General features: G+C 41.5%; 2 protein-coding genes across 5 annotated transcripts in view; both read left to right on the forward strand.

The window, feature by feature from the left end:
• Positions 1-2,275: 2,275 nt before the first annotated feature.
• On the forward strand, positions 2,276-5,722 carry LOC114138607 (zinc finger protein 62 homolog). Its single transcript, XM_028007993.1, has 2 exons — positions 2,276-2,568; positions 3,741-5,722. Exons 1-2 carry the CDS (start codon positions 2,388-2,390, stop codon positions 4,652-4,654), a joined length of 1,095 nt encoding a protein of 364 aa, XP_027863794.1. The 5' UTR covers positions 2,276-2,387; the 3' UTR covers positions 4,655-5,722.
• Positions 5,723-10,904: 5,182 nt separating this feature from the next.
• The window catches only part of LOC114137504 (equilibrative nucleoside transporter 1-like), a 45,768-nt gene continuing 29,509 nt past the window's right edge, over positions 10,905-27,163 (forward strand). The window contains exon 1 of one of the 4 annotated variants that reach the window (XM_028006136.1): positions 10,905-11,034. The gene's annotated coding sequence lies outside the window, so the exon portion shown is untranslated. Of the gene's footprint in view, positions 11,035-12,901; positions 13,007-22,077; positions 22,102-23,200; positions 23,338-27,163 lie in introns of those variants that run through there. The other 3 variants (XM_028006135.1, XM_028006137.1, XM_028006133.1) reach the window with 3 other exon arrangements.

Genomic DNA, 27,163 nt, shown 5'->3' on the forward strand with positions numbered 1-27,163 from the left:
ACCGTACACAAAAAAGCTAAAGAAGTTCACAATTGTTGAGTCCTATTAAAAGCTGCACAGTGTCATAAATATAAAACAATGACACGGTTGCATTTATTTAGCTACAAAGGAAATGACAGCGTCGTTACGGTTTGTTACATTGAATGCCGTACCCAGCTTTAGTTTTGCTAAAGTGGAAAAATGCAGTAAGTTTTGTGTTACTGCAAAACTTATTTTGCAGTAACACAGTAAAATAAGTTTCCATACTGGTGTTTAGATCTGAACAACCTTAATAAATGTAGTTAAAATAACATAGCAGTAGTTTTTCTTTGGCAGGGTTTCTGCTCTGTCTTTTTCCTGACAGTCTGGCAATCTGTCTCCCTCTAGTGGATATAAAAGGTATATATATTTAACATCAACTTAATATCTATCTATCTATCTATCTATCTATCTATCTATCTATCTATCTATCTATCTATCTATCTATCTATCTATCTATCTATCTATCTATCTATCTATCTATCTATCTATCTATCTATCTATCTATCTATCTATCTATCTTTTGTTTCCTGCTGCAGATGGAGATCACGCTGTACGGATCACATCACGCCTGTCCTCTCATCTCCTTCAGCTCAGCGTGGGACAGATGGCCTGTGACCTCACTGAGTGAGGGGAGTCAGAAGGATGTGCCCGTGTCAGAACATGCAGACTCCAGGGATCCTGCGCTGGTTTGCGTTCCCACCAAATGGTTTGCATCAAAGGAAACCAGAGTGTGAGAATTATTTTTCTTTTGAACACCAGAGTTTCATTTTCTGCTTTGATTTTTGTGGGGGGGGGAGGGTTATCTTTATTTTATGTGACAGACCGACACAAAGCAGCAAAGCAGTGAACCGGGATTAAAGTAATAAATGGTTTTACTTTTTCCCCCCTCTCAGTCACTTTGGGGTATTTCTCAGAATAGAATTGAAATTCAGAAAGTTACTGGTTCAGTCTGCAAATCACAATGTCACTTTTGCACATCCAAAAATCAATCTCTCATTCCTTTCAGCAAGTTGCAAATGCTTTTGCACATCATGCAAGCGATCATGTACAATTACCTGCTCTTGTCTATAAAACGTATTCCACCCCTTAGATGTTAAACTCTATTCATTGCTTTAATAAATCATTTGTGGTTAAGAAAATTCATTTTTTGACCAGAAAAACTACTTTACTGTCAAAGTAAAAATTGTTTTTTTTTTTTTTTTTTATAAAATAATGATAATTATAAAACTAACATAAAAGATGTGTTCACCCCCTTCCAATCGGTATTTTGGAGATACATCTTTGGAGTGTGTGTGAATAGACCTCAGTCAAGGTTGTACAACTGGATGCTGCAGTTTTACTCCAGTCTTCCTTACAAAACTGCTCAAGCTCTGTCCTGCTGCAGGAGATCGGCTGGGAAAAGTTCAAGTCCTGTCACAATTTCTATATCAGATTGAGGTCTGGGCTTTGACAGGGCCAACCAGAATGTCAATCTTGTTGTCTTCAAACCAGTTCTGTGTAGCTGCAGCTGGATGCTTTGACTTGTTGAAATGCTGAGATTTTCTGGTTATAGAATCTCCCTTTAATTTAACTGTTTAGCTATTTTGCGTGAATTTTACACAGTTTTAGAAGTGCAAAGCTGGTATAGAGATTGGAGTTGTTATTAAAGCAAATGTGGTTTCTACGAGTACCAACTGTTAGTCTATATGGACTATATGGCTTTAAATGAAAATGTATTCCACACTTTTAAAATGTTAGTAATAAAAATAAACTCATGTTTCATTTTCCACTCAATTCCACACGCGTGCGCTACTTTCTTTAAGTCTATCCAAAAAAAAAAACCTTGATAAATACATTGAGGTTTCTATTTGTAATGTTACAAAATGTGTATCAGTATCAAATTACTGATATCTATATTTTTCTATATTTTTTAATATAGAAATGAAAAAATATAAAATTCACATGGACGCAAAATAAATAAACCGATCAACATCTGATGATATGCCACTAAATGAGTAATTTGTTGAGATATTTGGGTCGAAAATGAAAACAGGTGAGCTATAACCAATGATCAGAAGGCCAGAGAAATTGTATAAATCATATGTCAGCAAGAAAAATATGATTTATAAATTGCACAGACTGTTAATCTGCTATTTTGTGGCCTCTGGTCGGATCTGTTCACTCAAAGCGACTTGAGAGGGAACGGTGTCAATTTCTATTTTATCCGGAAGAGGGCGATAGCGACACGCTGTAGACGCAAACCGCTCGGGTCAAACATCAACGAAGAAGAAAAAAAACCTTTCTCCCCTCCCTAGCAGCTTTATTATTAACCTCCACACGGGGTCGTTTAGGTTATTTTTTAAAAAATTTATTTAACAAACACCTTTATGAAAATGTCTCCGCTGCTGCTCAGGGCCTTCGTGAACGAGCGGCTCACGGCGGTGCTCGGAGAAATCCTGGAGGTTTTCGAAGGAGCGATCGCCAAATACGAAGAAGAAGCGTCCAACTCCAAGCAGGAGATCGATCGGCTACAAGCTTTGCTGCTGGAGCTGCAGAGTCAGAGGACAGGTGTGTTCACCGCTGCTGACCCCACGGGGCGGACGGGGTCCAAAACACGCAACAGCACCACTGTCCAGATCCGTACAAGCGACAGAACCAGCACGGTTCTCCGGGTATCTCGGCTTCAAAATGTTGCTTATTGCACGATTCTAGGCTTTTACTGACATCATTCCAGCCCTTCAGTCAATTTATAAAACTAAACGAATAGCACAACACTGTCTCTTTAACTCCTAATGTTTAAAATATTATATTTATCATTATCCAGGACAATTCTGTCATATATTAGCAGTAGATGCATGTCTCTCTGTGTAGCTGTGGAAATAAACTGGCTACAGTGACGTGATTTTAGAGTAATTTTCTAATGTGTTTAGTTTTAAGTAATAAATATATACATATTTTCATCATCATGTAAGTGTCTGTATATTAAGTTATATGTGACACAATGGAATGACAGAGAGAGAAAGGATTGAAGAGCCTTTGGATCACAGATCCTGATGGTTTCCATCGCTGTTGGGACTCTATCTGTACCTCAGGTTGTGAAGCTTCCTGTTTCACATCATGACCAGCTGGTAGAACAGCCACCTGGTTTCCTGCTGCGTGAGAAAGTGTTTTGGTTGACCTCTGTGCCTGATGTTACTCTTACTTTTTCTTTATATCTTCTCTGACGTTGTATTCTCAAAACCTGGTTCACCCGTTTTATTTGTAGGGTTTTTGTGCAGGTCGGAAACTGTGGAATTTGGTTGAGGTATTTTCCATGCTTGGATCAAAAAACAACAAAGAAAGGTTTTTGTAATTCCATCTAGCCGCCCAGTTCAGTTGGCAACCTGGTGACAAATGCATTGCTAAGGGTAAGAGCAACATGTGACAAGATGAATCACACCCAAAACTTTGATTGAAAGACAACTTCTCACCCCTATTGAGCCAGAGATTCCCTATAAACCACCATAAGTCCATTCATTTACCTGTCCATGGATGTGGACCAGTGTAAAAATAGCTGTCGTATGTTTATTGTGAAGATTATTACTTACATTTATAAAGTTTTACCAGGAAATGAACAAATGCATCAGCGGATATGAATATGCTGCTACATTCCTTGTTTTCTGGTTGATATTTTCAAGAAGTATGATTGCGTTGAATGTAAATTGAGGACTTGAAACTAAAAGGTTCCTTTTCTCTTTCAGACGTTCCTCAGACCAAAGACCAAATGCCTTGCGAGTTCCGGCTCCGTGAGGGAGCCCAGTGGATTCCGGAGCTTCACCACATTAAAGAGGAAGACCAGGACGAGCTCTGGGCTGCTGATCAGGAGGAGCAACACCAGCCAGGCGTCAGTGAAGATGCCTTAAATCTTCCTCAAGCTTCTGTCGGGGAGGAGCTTGAGCAGGAAGATGCAAAACCACCCAGGCATCGTTGGATTCAAAACTCCGAACCCGACGAGTTTCAGGAGCCCCAGGAAGTGAAGTCGGCAGAGGTCAAACCTCCTCCACAAGATGACGCTGCGGCCGTTTTTCCACCCGACCTAACGGAACAGGGCCAGTCTAGCTTCGCCTCGCCTAGAGACTCGGATTCATCCCACCTGAACTCACCCGGAGCCGACTACCGGTGCTCTTTGTGCGGCGACTCCTTCCCCTCCAGCCACCTCCTGATGAACCACGCCTTCCAAGCCCACTCCAGGGACGTCGGCGTCCTGTGCGCCGTGTGCGGCGGGACCTTCGAGTCCGCCGAGAGCCTCGACGTGCACCGCAGGTCCCACGAGAACTCCAAGTGCTGCCCCCTGTGCGGAAAGCTGTTCAGGAGCACGACCTCGCTGAAGGAGCATTTGGCGGGCCACGCGGGGCTGAAGCTGCACCGCTGCCACGTCTGCGGCAAAGAGTGCCGACGCAAGGGGGACCTGAAGATCCACATGAGGATCCACACGGGCGAGAAGCCCTTCCGCTGCTCGCTGTGCTGCAAGAGCTTCACCCACAGCGGCCACCTGAAGAAGCACATGAGGAGCCACACGGGAGAGAGACCGTACAGGTGTGACGTCTGTGGGAGGGGCTTCCTGCAGAGCGGCCACCTCAAATCCCACCTGCGCACCCACGCTCAGAAAAAGTGAAGGGCGAGTGTTTTATGAAGAGAATGACGTTATAGAAGGAGCAACTGGTTGACAATTTAAGTTTGTTTTTTTTACAGTTATAAAGATATTTATATTTGCAGATTTTTTTTATATATATATAGAAAGTTAACGTTGTATTTAATTTATCTTAATTATTTCAGTTCAAATACAAAGTTTCTGAAATTCCTTTTAAGTCATCAGAATAGCCAGTTACATTTAATAATAAGCCCGGATGATATGAGAAGTCCTTAGCAAAACAAAGAGACCTTATTTTTTATTCTTATTTAACGAGTTTTGTTTATTTAAGGGTCCCTGTTAGTATTTATCATAGTGGAGTCTATTCTTCCTGGAGTTCACACCACAAACATGACAATAAAATCATACTTTTACAAACATTACAAAAAAGGCATAATGAAATTCTTTGAGATACAAGCAAAATCAAAATACAAAATTCAAATCAACCGTCTCAACAATTGTAACATTTAACAAACATTACAAAAGGACGTCTTGGAAAATCTTAAAACACGCAAAATAAAAATGCAAAATCTCAGTAATTTGAAAGATATTTTATAGACAAACAATAATCTTCCCTTTTAGTGTGATGATATAGTTTATTTTTTATTTTTTTAAAAAGCATGTGCACACATCCATGCTGGTGGGGGAGGATTTGGACAATCAGAGCGATCTCAGCGATGAACTAATCTCTTATTTAAACCCATAATCACAGAAGGCTGGGTTGGTTTGAATACATATTTTCCCTCTAATAAATCAAGTCATGTTTGATGGTCTGAAACATGTAAAAGTGATTTTTTTTAAAATAGGGAAAAAAGGAAGAAATCTTTAAATACAAAAAAATGTTCACGGCACTGTGGTGATTGGCAAACTTTCCCACTTTCCACAGTAACATGTTGTTGTGCACTCGCTCTAAAGTTAAGGTTTGTTGTATTTAGCAACTTTAACGTTCAGCAGTTTGATTTTGGGTTTCCTGTGTTGTCTTTGTACTTCTGTTATTTCCTGTTTTCTGGTACGATTTTGAGGAATACCAAAAATAAACAGTTTTTAATTGTCCCTGAATGTTGAGGTTTGCTTTTGTTTGAGTTTTTTTTTTTTTTACTCCAATAAGCACTTTTGGAGAGTAGATTTACTCTGGTGCAGCTTCAGCGTTTCACCCCATAGAAAAAAAAAAACGTTAAAGACTTCAAAAGCATTCGCAAAACCTCCAGGCATATTATATTTTAACATATTGTATTTTATAGTACTTCAGTTCCTTGTCCAAGAATTGACAAGGAACTGAAATGGTTCATGCCATTGAGAGTTAAAACAGGGTAATTCAATATGGTGCAAATATATTGTTAATACACTTATGCTCTTTATGCCAGTGAAAATATTTTTTGGTGAGGTTTTTGTTTGTTGCAGAAAAACTGTTTTTGAGGAAACAATAAAATGTTCTTACAAAATCTTAGAAAACCCACCAGGCTGATAAAACACTGGGAGAAACTCTGACTTCTTTCTGTAGCTCTGGTTGTGAGAGGGAACCCTGTCTATATCGCCATCTCTAAATTGGAACATTCTGTGTTTATATTTCTAAGCGATCTTTGGGCTGCTCTTGGTCCGCTCCTTCACCTAGGGCCCGTTTGCCCCTGCAGACCCGACCCAAATAGAGGCACGAAGCCTCTGGCGGCTCCTAGGATCACTGGGACACTCAAACCCCTCCACCACGATAAGGTGGCAGCCCTCAGAGGGGGAAAAACAAAGCCAGAAACAGTTCCCTACTCCAGAATTGATCTGGAGAGAGGCCAGAAGGTGGCGCTGTGGTGTTTCTAACTAAACAGTCAGTTTAGTTAGAAACAAAGCTTTTTACTTTTTCAGTTATTTTTCTCTCCACAGAAGCTACACCTAATCTGTTGTTGACTAGCTGTGGTTGCTTCCTGGAAAAGGTCGCTGGCTGACATGATGCTGCCATCACCTAACCGTTCTCCCTCTCCTTTTCATTTCCATGAACATGGAAAGTTCTCCTGTTCAGTTGACCTGTTGTTGTGTCTCTGCTCCGTCTTCTCTCAGCTCCAGTCGGTCGTGGCAGATGGCTGCTGGTAATGAGCCCGGTTCCGGTTGGCTTGTTCCTGTTAGAGGGGAGTTCTTCCTCTTCACTGTCGCTACATGCATGCCCTGTGTGAGGGACTGCTGTAAAGTTAACGACTCAACACAAGCGATTTGCTGGTCAGTTGGAGTGAATGCTGTAATGTTCAGCTTGGATTTAATTTAAGCGTAAATCTTGATCTTCTTGTTGTTTTGATGTTTCTGAACTAAATAAACTTTATTTACTGGTCAGAATCCAGAGCTGTGCAGATCATCACCAACTTCAACTGTGATCCCTACAGAAACAGAGTCGCTCGGCCTTCAGCAAAACCACCAGTCAGATCCACTTTTCTGTGGAAAAATCTTCTAGTTTCAACCATATTTATTATCTTTTAAGTCCCTTACTTAGCTAGGAACTATTTACTTTTAAAAAATGTTGTAAAATTACAAAATAAAATCAGAATTTTCCTCCACTTTTCAATTTTCTCTAATGTGTTTTGAAAAATAAATCAACTTAAAATAGCAGTAAAGCTGAACTGATAATGTGCAGTGGCTGCATAAAACAACATAGTGATCAAATTGTGTATTAACATGCAAGACAACAGCACGACGTGGCTACAACCCCTAGAAACTTTCTGTCAGCTGTCGGCTGTTACCCTGAACTATGTCACAGCGTCGTGGCAGCACGTCGCGTACTTGGAGGGAAAAAATCATAGCAGTCTCTCAGTCCGTTGAACAATACAGAATATAAGCAAGTAAAGAGCTTATTTATTATATTTTTATACCATCATAAGCCACAAATAGTGTTAAAATGTACTGTACATTTTCTGTGTGTAACTAATGTCGCATGTTTTCTTCATTATACTAAAACAGTAACTGTGGTTGGGTTTAATTCTCTTTCATGCTCAGTCTTTAGTGTAAGACAGTTCAGGACAATTATGTTTTTACCAACACAAATGTAACTGGCACTGTTTGTAAGTGATGGAGAACAACTTTTATTCTCTATTGCGTGGAGCCAATATCTTTCTGGCATTTAATCCATGACTGTATAAAGTGACTATTTGCTATAAATACTATGAATTTTATTTAAATCTTTGTATCATTTATTTAAAAAAACAACAACCTTTGGTTAGTTTTCTCAGTTAAATATGTTTGTTCCTCTGTAGAAAAAGGTACCATGCCCTTTAAAAAAAAACTTAGTTTGCATCATTTTACAAAATAAAGGCAACTAGAGTAGGCAAATAGAACAACTTACATGTCAATGCTTCAAAATATTAGCGACATTCAAAAGTTAATTTCTTGTCACATATCTCACACAACCACTAGGGGGCATTGTAGGCATTTTCCTGTTTTTAGATCCGCCAGAATAAGTGTTATATTCTAGTATTGACACCTTAAGATTTACTTTTAATAAAAGTTGCTGTTTGTAGTTAGCATATTTTCTTTTACATGTTGTTATGAAACCTATAGTGGCTCAAATAATTCATTACTGAAGATGCAATCACACTATCTGAGTTTCAGTCACTTATTTCTGATTATACATGTCTTATGTTTACTGCTAATACATTTCCCCCCTACACCTCAGCATTAATCAGATCTTGAAGACCCGTTTGTGATTTTGATCATGGAAACAACTTGAGTTGCTTCCAGGTGGTTTCAGCATCCCAAACATTTGAATGAGGAACTTGACTGCTTCAGGCCGGAAAGATTTTTCAAAATGGCAGCGTAAAAGCCGGCCGGCCCTCTATGACCCTCAGGCCTAAAACTAACCGCCCCTAATCTGGTTACACAAGACCCAAGACCACAAGAAAACCAGCCTTATTTCTGGGGAACAGTTTCTCACATGGTACTTCGTTATACAGAGGAGCCACTCAGAAATACTCAGATGATTTGTTTACATCTGGTTCAGTCACATCATGCTCCTCTGCATGGGACGTTATTTGTACCGTCATCGCGCCTGTTTGACAAAATCTCTACCTTTCTGGACAAAAACGGGTCAAGAGGTTAATCTGCTGTGACTTAAACTATGTGAAAGTTAGTTCACATAGGGATTTTCTTTATGTGGGTCAGACTGTGTTAAACACATCAGGGGAGGGGGGAAGATTTGGGTTGGCAGCTTTTCTTTGTGCGTCCGTGTGAGTGGGTCGTGTGAAAAGTGACACTTTGAACCCACGGGGAATGCAGCTGGAACTCGGCCGACTTCAGGAATCCCACAACTGGGTTGCATAACTGGGTCGCTGAGGTATTCACCAACCCACCCGGCGCTGTCTCTGGACCGGACCGGGGGAGTCCGGGGCATTCGAGGTGGAATGCTGATGTGGATGGTGAGAGACGAGGTTCTGCTTCCTATCAGGATCTTTCGCAGGGTTTTGTTTTGTTTTGGGATTTTTTATGTGTGGAGGAGGACAACAAACATCTGGTGGACGCAGGAGACAAACACACGGCGGAGTTGAGCAACCGTAAATGCTGCTGGTTTCACACATCTGTTTCAAAATGGGAGTGAATGAGGGAGGCACTGGTGTGCAAACCGGGATGAAGCCTTCTGCTTTCGTTTTCCACCCTGACAAATCTGATTAATACAACCCAACGTGTAGACTTGAAAGCAGTTTGTTTTGTTAAAAAAAAAAAACTTTGATTATTTGCTTCCTGCCACAGATCCAGTCATGCATAAATCACACGCTGAACCCTTCATGGTGCAAGGCTATTAAACGCAAAGTGTTATTGAACAGTCGTACAGATCTGACATCACGTAGAAAGAGCTGCAAGGTCGCAAAATATAGACGACCGGGAGCCGCAATGAACAGCCTCAAAGTATTCTCTGTGAAATCTCTATTTTTCTATGGATTCATGTTACAGAATCCAATAAAAGATGGCAAACATCATATGCTTTATATAATTACTGGCCATAGAAAAGCGTTAGTGCTCACAGTGCGTTGCAATAGTAGCTTGACACGCTACACCCACAAACCTCAACGTATCTAACAATGCTTTTAATGTGGCACAATAGCCACATGAAATATAAAATCAAAACATTGCGGCGTACATTTGCATTAACCTCTGACCCCAAACCCTGAACTTCCTTCTGGGAAATGTCTCCACCAACTTTTACACGTCTGGAGGCGCAGCAATTTTAGCCCATTCCACTTTTGCTCAAGCTCGGTCAGATTGGATGGAGAGCCTGTCTGAAGATCAATTATCAAGTCTTGCCGCAGATTCTCCATTGGATTTTAGTCCAGACCTTTAACTAGGCCATTCTAACACATGCGTGTGCTTTGATCCAAAACCACTGGTGCTCCGGTTGACTGTTTACGGTTGTCATCATGCTGATTCTTCTAACAGCACATCTCCATCCATCTTCCATGCCCGACCTCCTTTTTTTTATTTTTACCAAAAAGTTCAGTGTTGGACTCATCTAACCAATGCAACATATTGGCAAATCTCCAGGCCTTTTTAATGAATTAATGAACACATGTGGCAGGTTTCCAGAGTAAAGACACGTGATCTGTTACATTTACAGGGACAACAAAACTGACGACATTCTCTTATGCATGTCATTAGATAAGAGAAATGCTATTTCGGCTTGACTTCAGGTCTCTGAGCACTTTAGGGAGAGTAAAAACTGTTAAATTGATCAGCCCTCATTCTGTCAATGTGATGAGATTCAACTGTTACCACAGATTTAGCAACGCCAGTTTAAAAGACCAACATAAAAAACACTCCTCATTATTATTTTTTTAAATTGCACCGCAGTTGTGCTTGACGTCATCCCCTTATTTTAAATTTAGCAGAAAAGCTGCTGTTTCAGAGTTTCACATGTCAACGTCAGCTGTCTCTCTGTTGTGTTTTGTCTGGTGTGACAGACTGGGCCCTCTCTCTGAGCGCTTTAGTTCTTGACAGCTGATCAATGAAATCAATGCTCGAAAGAGTGGCCCGTGTTCCCCTTTTAACCGGATTGGGATTTCAGACTTTCTTTGGAAGCAGAGAAAGCGAGAGAGAAAATAACCTTGTGACGTTATTTCACCACCACCCGCTCGGCTTGATTACAACAAATATAATCCCCGTGCTTTTGTCTCTCCCTCTTTTTTTTCTTCTTATTTTTGTTGGAATCTGGGCCAGTCAGAACTCGCACCCCCACCCCCCTGCAGCCCGTATGTGTGCCAGCTGCGTAATAACGGAGCGCTGAGTTTCTGCAACTGAGCGAGGGGAGACAGAGGAGCTGGCGACCGCAAGCATCAATGTTTTTTCATATATGTATTTTTTTACTCCCCCTGGTCTGTGACGCATGTGACGGCATCTTCTTGAGGGTAAGTATGCGTTACGCTTCTCATGCGACGTCCAATGTAATGTGCTGCAGACTGCTGACTCAAATAAGAGTCCCAGAGTGGAGGCACTGGAGTGCGTGGAGTGGGATGCCAACAAAGTGGTGATTCTTGGCCCGCAAATCCACAAATGCTGATGTTTAGTTCAAACGAGCCTCTGTGCAGTAGTAAGTGGAGCGATAAACGCCGACAAGGTCAAATGGGACGCAACTGGCGCGTCAGTGTACGGGGGATGAGCAGTGACGTCAGGTGTAAGCGGTGGGTCTTTTTGACAGGGGCTCTCTGCCCAGGGAGGCAAGGCTGGGAGGGCGCCTAAAGGCAAAAAAAAAAAAAGTTATTGTAGTTGTAACCAAGAGTTTTCTATTGATTATTTGCATCTCTAAGCAATGTGGAATAAACCCCACTGTGTTAGGCAGAGGTCCAGGCAAGCAACATAAGAAACATATTGCCGTGTAAGGGGCTGGTGACACTGAAATTGGTTAGTAATTCACAGATTTTGATTCAATAATGCTGAATTTAAGAGCTGCATATGTTTCCATTAAGGAGTTTGCACTGCATTTGACCATGAGACTATAGCCAGACATAATCTGGAGTATTCAAAAATAAAAAAAATGACATCTACCCATCTATCTATATATTTAATATCTGTCTTTGATTTTCCGTGTTGATATTATCCCCTGCATCGATGTGCGTGTTATGATAGCTGGACAGGAAGTTGAAAGAGGACTCCTGAACCACTGGAGCAGAGGTTGGGACTTGAACACAGTTGCATTTGAACCTCCGCAGCAGGTGTCAGTGTGAGAATGTAGAAAACTTGCACACAGCTCCCCCGCAGCAGCAGATAACACGAAAGAGCTCCAAGAATAGACCCCACTGAGCTAAAAACTACTCCTGCACCATGTAAATCCTTGAGCACATGTCGCTTGCTGCACACTCTTTTAAGCAACTCCTTCCTCAGTGGAATCTTATTTTAAGATTAAATAATAAAAATCAGTAAAATCACCATATTCAGTCAGTCATTCAAAAAGATACAAGAAAGGTTTGTGTGTAATGACGCCATCCTTCATGATTTTCTCTTCTGTAGGCTTTTTCCAAGTGTTTTTATTGTTGCGTATTGTTTTGCTTTTTTGACACAGATCTTGAATGACTGCAGCTCCTTTATAGACATCACTTTTTTTTTTTTACAGATATTTGATAAATGCATTTTGTATTTGTTTTTTTTTTTTTGTTGTTGTTCTCAGAAGTTTTGTGGTTAAATTTGTGCCTTGCCTGAAGTTGTTTGTCAAAGTCTTTTAGTAGATGCAACATCTCCATTAACCTTGGTTCAGCTCACAAATTTCAAGAGGAAGGTGAGGTTCTTATAACTTCTCTTTTTATGCACTAGAAGACATAGTTATAGTCAAAGTAAAGCTTATCTCTGTGCTTCAAAACTCCTCAAAGCTCAACCAATAGGAATTTATGCAAAATGTGTTATTTAGTGAACTCCTGAAATCATTGAGCTTGGTAAAATTTGTAATTTGAATAAATATCTTCTAAACACTGAAACCAAATTCATCCCCAACCTAGATTTCAGCGGCCATCATGTACATGTAGATGTAGAACAAGCAGCATAAGGTGCGCACATGCACTGCTCCAGCCCTGAAATGAGCCATCAGCGCTGCTTTCTTTGACCCAGTTTCACCGTCGTCCTTTTCTGCGGCTCTGACCAAACACTTGATCTCCCACCAGCACCTTGTGTACCAGGACAATTACACGACTAAAATTAGAAACTGGAGTCTGAAAACCAGGCAAGGGCAAAAGTACACAGCAGACGGGCAAAGCACCAGAGTAATATGATGCTGGAGGGGGTAGAGGAGCCAGCTGGTCCGGACCGGGTCGTTGTCACTGCGGTTTCAGCCGGACGTCTGCTGCTGCATAAAGTCATTGGTACTTAAGGAGCTGCGAAAAGCTGGGAGACGTAAGTGCAGATGTACTTTCAAAAGGCGACAGTTATCTGTTCATGGGTATTTTTTGTGTAAAAATACCTTTTTGTCTAAATTATTTTCTAATTTAGTTTGAGAAGCTGCTTGCATATCCATCATCTCTATATGTTAGACAGATACAGCTAAACCCAATTTAAGGAATGACTCTCACAGCTCACGTATACAATGCTTAGCTCCATATTCTATTTGGTGACAGCTGATTTTGATTTTAGATTGTTTTGTTCTTTTTATCTGGTTGTTGCTTTTATTTTTGTTGATATACCTGCTGTGCTGAACAGAATATTGTATTTCCCTGAAACAAATTAATCTTCATGGACTTTCGCAAAGCCTTCAAGATGGATACTCATGTCTTTGCTTATCTCCTGACTTTCCTTCGTGTTTTGCAAGCCGTCTCCTGTTTTACATCTTGAGTGATGGACAAGATGGTACCATCCTCTAATTGGTACCAAATGTTGAGCAGATTGCCAAAATCCCTAAGATTCAGAAAGCAGTGGAGACATCTCCACAGCAGAAGTGTTTATTTAGTGGAAAACAGAATCAAGAGCATAGCGGGCTTCTGTAATCATCTGCAACAAAATTATTGGTTTGATAATGTCTATAGTTGAAATGCTTCACTGTATTTATTCAGAAAACAAATCAGTTTAGTTTAGAGCTGCTGGAATGTGGTCTCATTAGTTTTCATAAGTAGATAAGCTCAGGTTTGTTTTTTGAATTTTGACTGAAGTATCTTGTACACAAACACTGATGAGGATGTTGAGTTCAGCGGGAGGAGAGCTGGGCTCTGACGGTCTTTTGTCAACAAATATCCACACAGATTTGTAATAACCTCACTGGAATATACACTGCTCAAAAAAATAAAGGGAACACTCAAATAACACATCCTAGATCTGAATGAAAGAAATATTCTCATTGAATACTTTGTTCTGTACAAAGTTGAATGTGCTGACAACAAAATCACACAAAAATCATCAATGGAAATGGAGGCCTGGATTTGGAGCCACACACAAAATTAAAGTGAAATAACACTACACGCTGATCCAACTTTAATGTAATGTCCTTAAAACAAGTCAAAATGACGCTCAGTATTGTGTGTGGCCTCCACGTGCCTGTATGACCTCCCTACAACGCCTGGGCATGCTCCTGATGAGGTGGCGGATGGTCTCCTGAGGGATCTCCTCCCAGACCTGGACTAAAGCATCCGCCAACTCCTGGACAGTCTGTGGTGCAACGTGATGTTGGTGGATGGAGCGAGACATGATGTCCCAGATGTGCTCAATCGGATTCAGGTCTGGGGAACGGGCTGGCCAGTCCATAGCTTCAATGCCTTCATCTTGCAGGAACTGCTGACACACTCCAGCCACATGAGGTCTAGCATTGTCCTGCATTAGGAGGAACCCAGGGCCAACCGCACCAGCATATGGTCTCACAAGGGGTCTGAGGATCTCATCTCGGTACCTAATGGCAGTCAGGCTACCTCTGGTGAGCACATGGAGGGCTGTGCGGCCCTCCAAAGAAATGCCACCCCACACCATTACTGACCCACTGCCAAACCGGTCATGCTGAAGGATGTTGCAGGCAGCAGACCGCTCTCCACGGCATCTCCAGACTCTGTCCCGTCTGTCACATGTGCTCAGTGTGAACCTACTTTCATCTGTGAAGAGCACAAGGCGCCAGTGGCGAATTTGCCAATCCTGGTGTTCTCTGGCAAATGCCAAGCGTCCTGCACGGTGTTGAGCTGTGAGCACAACCCCCATCTGTGGACGTCGGGCCCTCATACCATCCTCATGGAGTCGGTTTCTAACCGTTTGTGCAGACACATGCACATTTGTGGCCTGCTGGAGGTCATTTTGCAGGGCTCTGGCAGTGCTCCTCCTGTTCCTTCTTGCACAAAGGCGGAGGTAGCGGTCCTGCTGCTGGGTTGTTGCCCTCCTACGGCCTCCTCCACGTCTCCTGGTGTACTGGCCTGTCTCCTGGTAGCGCCTCCAGCCTCTGGACACTACGCTGACAGACACAGCAAACCTTCTTGCCACAGCTCGCATTGATGTGCCATCCTGAATGAGCTGCACTACCTGAGCCACTTGTGTGGGTTGTGGAGTCCGTCTCATGCTACCACGAGTGTGAAAGCACCACCAACATTCAAAACTGACCAAAACATCAGCCAGACAGCATAGGTACTGACAAGTGGTCTGTGGTCCCAACTGCAGAACCACTCCTTTATTGAGTGTGTCTTGCTAATTGCCAATAATTTCCACCTGTTGTCTATTCCATTTGCACAACAGCAGGTGAAATTGATTGTCAATCAGTGTTGCTTCCTAAGTGGACAGTTTGATTTCACAGAAGTTTGATTTACTTGGAGTTATATTGTGTTGTTTAAGTGTTCCCTTTATTTTTTGAGCAGTGTAGTTTATGTCTTGAAAAGGAGGTATTCTTATAATGTTTGTGTGTAAAGACGGTAAGGAATCCGTCCACTGATGAAAACCCATGATCATCAAGAGATTAAAGCTGACTTCTTCCATTGTGCCTGAAGGGAAACTCCTGGAAATAATCACATGTGTTTGCCATTAGACACATCTTCAGTGTTGATAAAAACAAAAGGGAATCTCATTATTTCTAAAAAAAATGTATTTTTTAACAACTGAAGGAAAAGAAAAAAGCCTTTCATGGCAAATATGATGGATATATATATAATGGAAATATGTGGTTTAATTATGTGCTCCTTTTCTATTGAAAAGTGAAAATGTCCACATTTGAAAATGGAAAAATTAAGATAAAAGTCCAACATGGCTGCTTTAGATATGAAACACAGTGGCAATGGTAATTAAAACAAATAAACATGATTTAAATATCTTTAAATCAATCACATATGATGGGTACAACCTAAATGCATTTATGGAATATGTTGCTGTTGTGCACAAAACACAGGTAAAGGACTTATTGGCCGGATTTAACCTGGTCAGTGAACATATCAACCAGAAAAATCCACAAATTGTTTACAATTCGCAGGGAAACATGGCTAATTTTCATTTAAACTTCAATGTTATTCCCAGACCAAATCTGTCATAGGTTGTGTGGTGAGTGGCAGATCACACTGCAGACAACAGAGTGCAAAGCTTTTGGTTTTGCTTTGATAAAACACAAGACAACTCAGAGAGACAAGAGAAAACATATAGCCATGAAGGAGGATGAATGCTCAGCTATCAGTTTCAGTGAAACACTTTTAAGTTTAATAGTGAAATAAATGCTTGAAATCGCTGCAATACTGCAAGGAAGAGTGGACTTAATCTCCCCGACACTTGGGGTAATAGTCTGGATACGAGTTTAAAGCAGATGCTAGTGGCATTTGTCATCACCAAGATCAGTTCAGGCTGCTTGGAATAGCTTGGTTCCCCTTAACAAATAAAGTCACCATTTAAGACTGCTGTTTGATTTTTCTTGCTTATAATAAATGATCTGACAACTTAGTAAAAACAGAAGGAGTAAATACTGATTTTTACTTCAGCTTTTCTTGTTATTCTGCTGCGAAGGAAGACGTGTGAGAGAGACACAAAGTTTGAGGAACACAATCTGGTTTGCAGCGTCTTTCTGTGTGACACTACGCAACAAGACCAGACAGCGTTACTAAACGATTTATAACTCTAACATATTATCAACTAATTTCATCTTGACGTAGTCAGCTAAACAGGAGACATGCTCAATGTTAAATTAGGCTCATACCTCAGTAATAACAATAGTGTTTTTATGCGACAAAAATCTCCATATTTTTTGACTGTTATTATTTTGCTGCAGATTAAAATCAAAAATCAAATCAAATCAATTTTTATTTGTACAGCACATTTCAGCAGCAAGGCATTTCAAAGTGCTTTACATCATATCAAACACAGATTAGGAGCTATAAGTGGGTCACATAATTGGCCATTTAATTTCACATTATTAAAATACACTGGCAAAAGACTAAAAACAGTTCACTGACTAATAAATGAAGGAGTTTCTTTACCAGATTATTACATAATGACAAAATCGTGGCAGAAATATAACAGCTGTTTTGTTTTTTTTTCTCCGTCTGAATGGGTAACTAAACTCTTACTTCAGCGTGTTCAGCGTGTTTCCTTTCGTTGTGCGTGCTTGCGTTGATGTATGTTCAGGGCACATGTAATTTAGTCATGTGAGCGTCACACTGCCGTGTGGTTTGTGTGATAAATCTGCTCTACGCCACTCAATTGACTTTATCTCTTTTGCTGGTTAAATCAGGCGGGATCAGGGACAAAATTATGTATCATTTATTTGTTCCTGTCTAAGAAATCTCTTTAGTCCCAGATGTGTCCAGGAGGTTCATGATTTGCAGATTTGTTTCAAAAATTGTCAAAAACCTTATTTCTTGTACTAAACAGCTGCTTCAGCTTTAACTGATGTCAGATTATAGTCCACAGCCTATAAGTGCAAATATTGCAAATGTTTCCTGTGGTCGGGTGCTTTCCTCCTTCAGGACATTCCAACAGGATGGTTGTCAGCCTCTGATAAGATAAAGGCATTTGAGGTTCCCATTTAAAGTGTCCAGTAGACTCACATCCCTGAGCCGAAATCTAGAGATGATGACGAGCTGGCAGCAGAATTTAAGATGCCGCCAGCCGGGCCCGTTAGGAGGGAATTCAGCTTTCCTGGAATCGTCCTAGCAGGTGATGTTTTGCAAGCGGAGACTCACAAGTACTGACGTAGCTTTGCGCAGGTTATGTGCTCAGTGAAGGAAAGGGCTGAAACATTGGAACCGTCTGCAACGCGCATGCTGTTAGCATGATAAACAACTGGGCAACCCAGTTTCCTTATCACACACAGACACGTGCATGGGACCCCTCGCTGTCACGTTACTTTACTCGCAAGTTTGTTTTCACTTTGATATGCAAAGTCAAATACCACTGTTTAATTTCAGCTGGTCAGATTACGGTAACTCGTATTGATTATGATACTGGTAACAGTTTGGAACAGGTGAAGCATGTGCAGTAAAAAAAAAATGACCCGAGGTTCTCCAGATCTGCCTTCATGTGTCATAGTTTAGAAATGTTTTTTTTAGATTTTATTTTTGACCTGGATCTTAAAGGTGGAATAAAAGTCTTGAAATGTTTCACAACTTAAATTCTAACACTCCTCCCTTTTAAGCTTAACTTGCCTCCCTTTTCCTGACATTTTCCAGAGATGAGCGGCTGAAACCTCCGTTCAAACTGAGGCTGACCTTTCACTGTAAAATGTGCTGTTTTTTTGATATAACTACGATCAGCCGGCCCTCGTGTTTTCTCCTGGTTTTCATGGTTTCGTTTTTCGCACCTCTTTGTGCCTCAAATGTTTCTGCATGCTTGCTACAAATGTAACATCACTCAAGCAAAAATTCATAGGAACGTCCATGAAACAGAGAAAGCAGTTTTTTTTTTTTGTGTATATTTCAATTTTTATGATGAGTCACAAGGGATGGAGAATCAAGAATCAAGCCAAGAGTTTGTTTGCCTTTTCAACATTATTTATATGTGAGTAAAACAGTTTGTCCTTTCCAAAAGAAACACTACAAAGCCAATAAATGTTGTTTATTGGCTTTGTAATTACTTGAGAATAATGGCAAAACAGGATGGGGTAATCAAGAGCAATAAACATTTTGGCTCTTTCATTGGCTGCTAATCCAAAGGTGCAAGGTTTTTGGCAGAACTATTTCATTTTTCAGAGATGCCCACACCCATAATCTAACTCAGCGAAAAGCAGAGACCAGCTCTGTGATAAATAAAGTTTGTATATGTTGGAGGAGGGAATGAAGAATAACTGAAGACAAGAGCCTAATTATTATTTTTGGGAGGTTTCACGGAGGAACATGTGAGACAGCAGCAGAACAGAGTAACTATTGTAAAGTTGGAGCTGTTGAACTGTTAGCTGGTTGTTTTTAAGCGTCTCCAGCAGATCCCTTTTCTCTGCCTGTCATCACCTTGGGATAAACAATAATCTGCCAAACAGAGGCCATAAATCCTTAATCCCAGCAGAGTTTATAGCTCCACTGTATTTGAGTCATTCTGGGTTAAAGTAATGGTTCTTTTGGAATTCCTCTCCCGTCACGGTCTTCCTAAAACCTCATTATGTAGTCAGAAATCCAGTTCCAGTCTTTTCCTGTCCAGTGTTTTCCTGTCATGCCCTCCTCCTCTTCACCCTCCAAGCACGCCTCTGACGGTACAAATTTCGCACGATGATGTTCCCGACTTGGACTTGTGTTCATTTGTCCCTCTTCTGTTCTCAAAAATTGCCTGTTGAGGAACCGTCTGGGTCGGCAGGAAGCGAAGGGGTTAAGATTTTCACCCAGCCCAGCTGGAAGTGCGCTCAATTAAAGGAGGTTGCTGATTATTTTACAGGTTTCTTCCAGCAATGTGCTGCGGTTTCCCAACGGCGCCCTAATGGTGGCTTGTATATTATCTGCATTTTGAAAGCTCACAGGTGCGATACGTGTCTGTTGTGTTGTGGTTGTGAGTGTTTTTACCACGGCTGTTAGTTTTAAACCGTCCTTCCTGAACGGTTGGGATGCTTTGTGAAATATGAGCGACTAACGCAAAGGAATACTTGTCAAACGTTATCCTAAAAGAATGAAGAAAAGAACTAACACAGAGTAAACACGATGTATTGGCTGTTAACTAATTTGCTCAAACTTTTTAAATATATTGAACAAATGAACATGTAAAGACAGTAATGGATAATTGATTTTTTTTTCTTTACAACTTTTAATGATAATATTCCAAATACAAGAACGTATATAAGTATATAATACATAAGTATTATATACTTATACTACTATTTGAATTTTATGTGCTCACAATATGTATCTTGCAACAATTAAAAGCTTCTCCAAACAGACCAACTCTAAATGCATTTTTTATGGCCTTAGCTGGATTTCTGATCATTGAAAAAATCCAATACTCTCATTGAAGAATGGGATCCCAGACCATGATGCTGCCACTGCCTTCTTGTGCTGCCGGGTGCCCTATAAAGCTTGGGCCAAGCTTTGAAACAGACTTTTCACTTTTTTGTGATTTCTCACCGACTATGTGGCCCTCCTCAGCTCCCACAGCGCTAGCATAGGCCCCTTCATTGCTTCTTTTATTAAAACTTGCTCGGCTTGTCAAATCAATTTGCAGTTCTGCCACTTCTCAGTGAGATCCTTAAGTTTTGTGATATTGTCTAACCCTGCCAGAAAGCGAGTTTCTCCCTGGCCCATTTGCTCCCTGCTCTGCTTGTCCTCCATGTTGTCATTTCTCCGCTAGTTTTCTCTGAAGCTTTCACGGATTCACATCGAGATTACATAACACACACATGGACTCTATTAACAAACTAGGCAACGTTAGAAGGCGGTTGGCTACACCGGGTTTTGTTCTGTTATTACTGCGAAACTTGCTGAAGATATTTGCGTGGATCACTTTTAAGATTGGATAAAATCCAAATACGACACATGGAAGTTTGCTGTTGAGGTCAAGGTTTGATTATGTATTTATTTTAAAATATTAAATTAGTTTATGTTTCCTGTCATTTAAAAAAAACCATTTCATGCTTTGTGCCTGTTATTTTGATGGAGTCCAACTTTTGCTGCTGCCTTTGCCCTGCTTTACTCGTTACTGTTCTTCTCTACGGTCTCTTTTCTCAGGAAAAACTCAATCGAGGTGGAGCTCCATAGTATCTCCTTATTGTCTGTCTCTCCGTTGGTCTCAGAGAAACAAGTAAACAAGGCTCAAACACAGACAGCCGTTTTCACCTTTGCGGCGTAAACATATTTAAATGCACCCCTTCTGGAAATTGAGAGCAATTTTGGGTTCTCACACCAGACAGAAGCGGCTCGGTTCTGTGCAGCTCAAACTCCTCCTCGCTGGGGTTTTTGGTTGGAGGAAAAAACAGCCAAGCTGCCTGAGCTCTTTGTCACAGATGGGGTTTTTAACCACAGAGAGCTTTTTTTAGCCGGGGGGCAGAGACAGGGTGTGGATGACTTGGATCTGCAGGAGTAAACAGCGTGTGCAGGCTCATATTCAGGACCAAACGCCTCTTCACGTCGGTTCAGACAGATGAAAATGGCTGTGATATTTTGTAGGGAAAACAAGGCGTTACGTTATGAGTTTATAGCATCAAGTGACTGCAACATTTGTCTTTCTTTGTGCTCCGTTCCATAAAGGACGATGATTGGATGCTGGTACGTTTCTGCGCTGCCCCCCTTCATCCCTGTCACATGCACTCCTCCCAGACACGCCATTATCTTCTGCTTTTGATTATTTTGTTCTCATTTGCATTAGACTGAGGTCAGCCTGAACCTTTAGCCTGGATTCACATGCATTTCTTCAGACATTGTATTTCTTGAACAAAGGACGGCTTTCGTTAGTCGCTCCCTCGAAGGTTTCTCACACGCCTTGCTCTGTCTTTCTGTTTTTTGATACTTTTACACAAACCATCGTTTTTGGCCTCGTTTCACCTCAAATCAATACTCTACCCATCAAGTACTGTGCAGCCTCGAGGGTGTTTACGTGTGAGCTGTGCATTTGGGCTGCACATATATAGGCTATCTGCTGCTGCATTTGTGGTCTCCAGCTTTATCTTGCATCACAACATTGCGTAACGTCAAACTTATTTATTGTGAAGTTCAATTCACAGCAGGAAGTGAAGTTCAGCAGTCTCCAGGACTCATTTAAAGTTAGGCACAACAACCTGGTTAGATTAGTAAAAAAAAAAAAGTTATTTAAGGGATGGATATTATCTCTAAGCAGTGCTGCCATCCCATCTGGATTAAGCTTACTGTGAGCGTCCAGCAGGCCAGTCAGCCACAAGACACCCCCGGCCTCCACACCCAAACTAAACTCAAATCAGATGAGAAGTTGGACTCGAGAAGGGAGTGAAAGCAGCAAGTAAATGTTCAGTGTTGTCAGAAACTCCTACGGGGATGTAAGAAAAAACACTTACAGATGGTGATTTGGAAAGTCTTACTAAGAAAGGCGACTGGAAATAATCTTTACTGACTGGTTAGTTCTGTGTTTTAGAAATAAAACACTGAATGAGAAAGTATCCAAACTGTGAGGTAAAGCTATATTTTCCTTTTTTTTAAGAATATGTTTTCCTGTCATCTATCTACTAGTTATACGCCACACATAACACTTTGTGTGCTGTGCTCCTCTGTCCTTATGTTGTTATTTATTCACAGTGTTGTATAGCAGATGATTACACTACATCTGCAAACAGCTGGGCTCTATTTTTAGGTCACTTCTAAATGTAATTGATTTTAATTGATTTTAATTTCCAGTATGGGCATTAGGAAGATTAAACAGAAATGTGCCTCACAGCTTAAAATCCCTTTTCTTCTTTACAACTATGAGCTTCTTTTGCAGGTCAGATGCTTTGGAGACATTTTGATTCATTTAATTGTGGCATGTTTGGCTTTTTGCTGCGGTTCTAATTATTGCGACAATATTTTCTCTGATGTTTATTTTGTGAACTCTAAATGCTCTGGGACGAATCTTCCTTTAACACTGGAGGTTCTGCAATAACTTCTACTTACAGCCGCGAACCTCCAGCCCAGATCCCTTCAGCAGCAGCTTTAACCCGCCTGGTAGAAACGTAAAGGAGAAGCAGAGCGAACAGTCAGCAGGTGGTACCAGGTGGTACCAGGTGGTACCGGGGCTTTGAGCTGCGACTCGCGGTGACAGTCGGTACCGTGTCTTATATCAGGATGTCTGATATAAAGACAGATAATCTTTATATCTGTCGGTGGGACCAACTCAGATTGCCTGCAGGGAACCGGGCCTTTAGCAGAATAATTACGTTAAAGTCAGAAGTTTTCTCTACAATTACAATGATATAAATAGAAACAGTTTTTCTAACGTCAACATCGGACCTACATTTTTATTCACAAACCAGTGTAAGAAAAAAATATATATTCTTGCCTATAATTTGATAGTTAGAGGACACAGATCCGCCTTCTCCTCCTCCTCACCATGGACCCGGAGTCTGAACAACATGGAGGCAGAGAAACTTATTAGACTGAAGGAAGACAGACTAGTTTATTTTGCAAAATAATTATTGCTGAGGGGCACAAGCAGGCCTCCTGACATACATATAAAAAAATAAAAAAACTTGAAAAAAACAAACAAACTCAAAAAGGGGCACTAGCCCCCTTTTCCCCCCCTCTGTACGTGCCTGGCCTTAACTGTCTCTGATACACGCCCATATCGCTGCTCATCCATTCACAGTGAGTGTGAAGAGAGAGCTGCGCGACATTGCAGACTAGACTCAGACGGACAACCCTGACTTTAACACGGTAAGACGTTTCTCTGCTGCTTCTTCATGCGAATAAAATGATGAACACGCCGCAGCTAGTCTGGCTCGAACCGGTCTTCTGGACGAAGTTTGTTTTCAGCTTCAAAAACTCAAGTCATGAAAATAAATACAGAGATATATAAAGATAAAATAGCGCCAGGGGACATAATTTAGTGGTTGTAAGACTCTTTTTATCATCTTATTTTGCTGTTTCAGAAGTCATAGATAGAGATGGAGGTTGAATATGTGTGTGGTTTTTTTTGTTGTTTGTTTGTTTTTTATTAAATAACTATTTCAGCCTCATTTCTCTGTCTGGCTTAAATTTACCCCCATTGGCTTCATCGTGCCGGTGTGATATAGTAAATAAACGTGAAATAACCCGGTCTCTCTGCATCGCTTCCTGAACCCGTGAACCACGCCGGGCTCAGACTCTCGTCTTTTGGGCGAAATGTTTTAAAAACAGCGTCTTTGTCTAGAGTATCGGAGGGTGGTCGGATATTTTTGCTCGAGGCTTAAAATCTGTGCGTAAACTTGTGGCAGCACACGGAGTAGAAAAACACGTGGGCTCCCGTTATAAACGAGGTCTTGAGTGGGAACACGTGGTCCTCGCTGCAGCATCACAGGACAGGAGCGGAGATAAGAGATGAAGCTTTTATCAGCTGGTCGATGTCCTGAAAGGCAAACATGTTTGTTTCCCCCTTAACGAAAACAGAAAGTCTTTATGTTATGATGTTTAGTCAATCTCACAATTCCACACTTGGTTGCTTTCTTTTGGTGACACGGACATTTTGATCATAGTACATCAGGTGATAGCATTTCCGGTGTTAAATGTGGAATATGTCCAGTACAGTTTAGCTGAAAAAACAAATAAACAAAAAACAGATGTGTTAAAAAAAACAACTTCTATAACCTGGTGGCTAAAGTTCGCAGTCCTTGGACAAATATCCATATCTTCTTGTTTACACACCTAAATAACTTGAAATAAAACGTACCTGTCCTAGTGAGATCTTCACATGTGGCATATTGCTGTCATCTCAAATGGTAAGGGAATCCTTGTTCCAGAAGACAATATTCAGGTCTGAATACATTATTCTTGTGGAAAAGTGTGCTGTTGTTTTTCTAGAAACCACATGAAAATCTTTGTGGCTCAAAGAAATGACACAAAAACCTACATTAAAACATGGTGGCGGCAGCATCATGATCTGACGTTGCTTTGGAGAACGAACTGTTGCAATTACCAGTTCATTCTTGTTTCATATTCAGGTTGAATATGAAGCAAAGAGGATAAGTTCAAGTGAAGAAAATTACACTTTTTGGAAAGGCCAAAGATAAAGATAAAGTAAAATTACCATTAGAGAATGTAGGCGAGAGACTACAGAAAACTTGGGCAACCTTTGAACGGCAACTAAAATGAATGCTGTTTGGTTGTTTTCAGGTATTTTATTCCGGAAATATCACAATGAAATTTCATGTTAGCAAGCCGTGTTCACTTTTTAATTTCAAGCTAGCTGTGTAATATGTAGTCAGCTGCTCTTCTCATTCATGTTGAACAGTGTGTGTAGTGCCCTAACATCCTGGTTTCATCCTTTTTCTCTATAAAATCTGAATCTCATCTGAACCGTGGAGCGTCTCTGTTCCTTCCTGACAGAACGAAGCGTTATGTCCTTCTTAGCATGTGTTTGTGCTTTTCCACCAACTCCGTTCCCCCTGAAGCAAGGAGAAAAAGAGAAAAGAGAGGCCTCTTTGTGTTTCAGCAAACAGCTGATCGGAGCTCACATCTGGCCCCCGGTGGTATTTTCTTTTTCACACCTGTTGCACGATGAGTTGAAGCTAAATCAAAGTCAGAGGGGCATCCTTTTTCTTTTTTTGCCTGTGATGGCAGGATGAACGGAGGGAGTCGTTTTGAGGTATACGTGGTTGAGACTAGAAGGAAGCATGGTAACCAACCTCTGCTGCCCTATTATTCAGTGCCGCATGGTGAGACGTCACTATGAGTCACTTGAGCAAAGTACAACGACTGGTAGCTGGAGGTGGGCTCTTAGCTGCTCTCAGAATGGCGGGAATCATTTGGGGTGGAGAGCTGGCAGGCTGACGACAGAAGGCGTCAGACTCTTAATCCTCTGCCTCACTTTGGCACGAATTAAAGTCTTTTCGCCTTCCACTGTTTTCCAATCTTCTACAGACGTTTGCACTGTTCAAATCAAAAGCGCCTTGTAAATGGCTGTTTCCTTGTCTTGTTATTGTTTCTTGTTCTCCATTGGATTTTTATATAACATAGATAACAATATTAAGTGATTCACAGAATGGAAATCACCTACTGTTAGCATTATTTGGGTCCACACAGCTAAACATAGCAGGAGGTATATTACATGTATGAGTAATCAGGAGGAAGTATGCACTTTTTAGCTTCCTGAAGCTTAGCTTTCTTAGTGATTCAGCTGTCAGCCTTTTATTGACTGATACTAATTTCCACTTTTATTGAAAGTGGTTGTTCTTTTTTTAAGGCTTGTGACAAATACAAACTCATTTGTGTGAACTCTTGCTTTATAAGGACAATTGATAACAAGCATTGTGTCATGAACTGCGGTGGTGAGTGGTGAGGCAGACGCGATGGAACCAGGCTGCAGTGAAAATGATGAAAATATCCAATACAACAGTCCAAAAGCCAGGGAGCACTGCTGAGTGGAAAACCAGGGCTCAACACAGGTAGCGACAGGCTAAACGAATGGACAAGACGACGGACTGAGAACACATCAGATGACTAGGACCCAACAGATGCAGAGACACAGGTGACATTAAATACACAGGAGGTAATCAGGGAACCAGACACAGCTGGGAACAATCAAGGGGAAGACAGGACAACACGGAAACCCAAAAATAAACACAGAGAAAAACCACAGATCCTGACATTACCCCCTGCCCCTCTCAAGGGTGGCTACCAGACCCCCCCCAAAAAACAAGTCTGAACAAAAACACAACAAGGGTGGGCAGAGGGGCGCAGGACGGGGGGCCAGAGTCCAGAAACAAAAAACAACCCAACAGATTGGGCGGAAACGCAGAAAGAGGCCAAGAGTCCAAAACAATGAAAAACAACCCAACAGGTTGGGTGAAGACGCTGGAGGTGGAGCTCACTGGGGAGGTCCGGAGGACGTCCGTGGTGCAGGGGTCGGGTGCTTGGAGGCGGTTCCGGAGGCAACGTCGGCTCAGGGGCAATGGGGAGGTAGCACTGGGGAACTCGGAGGAAGCATTTTTGAACTCAGAGGAAGCACTAAGGGGCAACGAAGGATCACTAGAGGAAAGCACAACAAGAACACAGGGGAAGCACCCACTAAGCGGGGCAGTAAACCCACTAACAGGGGCAGTATACCCACTAATCGGGGCAGTAAACCCACTAACCGGGGCAGTAAACCCACTAACTGGGGCAGGCAGAGCCACCAGCCACGCCACCTGTCTGCCAGGTGCCAGGCGGGCCGCCTGGAAACCCATCACTATGGGGACTGTAGCCGGAGTGGAGGCTGGAGCGAATGGACTCTGGAGCGGTGGCGAGGAGCGAAACACCCACTGCGGCGGTGACTGGCGGTGTGCAGGACGCAGGGGCTGGAGCTGATTGTCTTTTCTGCACAAACTCATCATAAAGTTCAAACACAATCTCTAACATAAATGAGTCCTTTCTTAACTGTTAAAAAAGAAAACAAAAATCCTCCTCGGAATTTATCTCAAAAATGTTCTTGGACGGAAGGAAAGGGGAAATCTTGGAAGCGCTTGCAGCAGCCATCGGGATGGTTATTGTGGGAATCTGTGTCTTTGCCTGATCGTGGCCCGACTCC

Source organism: Xiphophorus couchianus, chromosome 22 (assembly GCF_001444195.1).
Source record: "Xiphophorus couchianus chromosome 22, X_couchianus-1.0, whole genome shotgun sequence".
NCBI lineage: Eukaryota > Metazoa > Chordata > Actinopteri > Cyprinodontiformes > Poeciliidae > Xiphophorus > Xiphophorus couchianus.

Bases quoted from the DNA above. Each gene is read 5' to 3' on its own strand.
- LOC114138607 (XM_028007993.1), top strand. From the start codon at position 2,388: ATGAAAATGTCTCCGCTGCTGCTCAGGGCCTTCGTGAACGAGCGGCTC. The intron at 2,569-3,740 runs GTGTGTTCACCG...TTTCTCTTTCAG, and splicing joins GCTGCAGAGTCAGAGGACAG to ACGTTCCTCAGACCAAAGAC.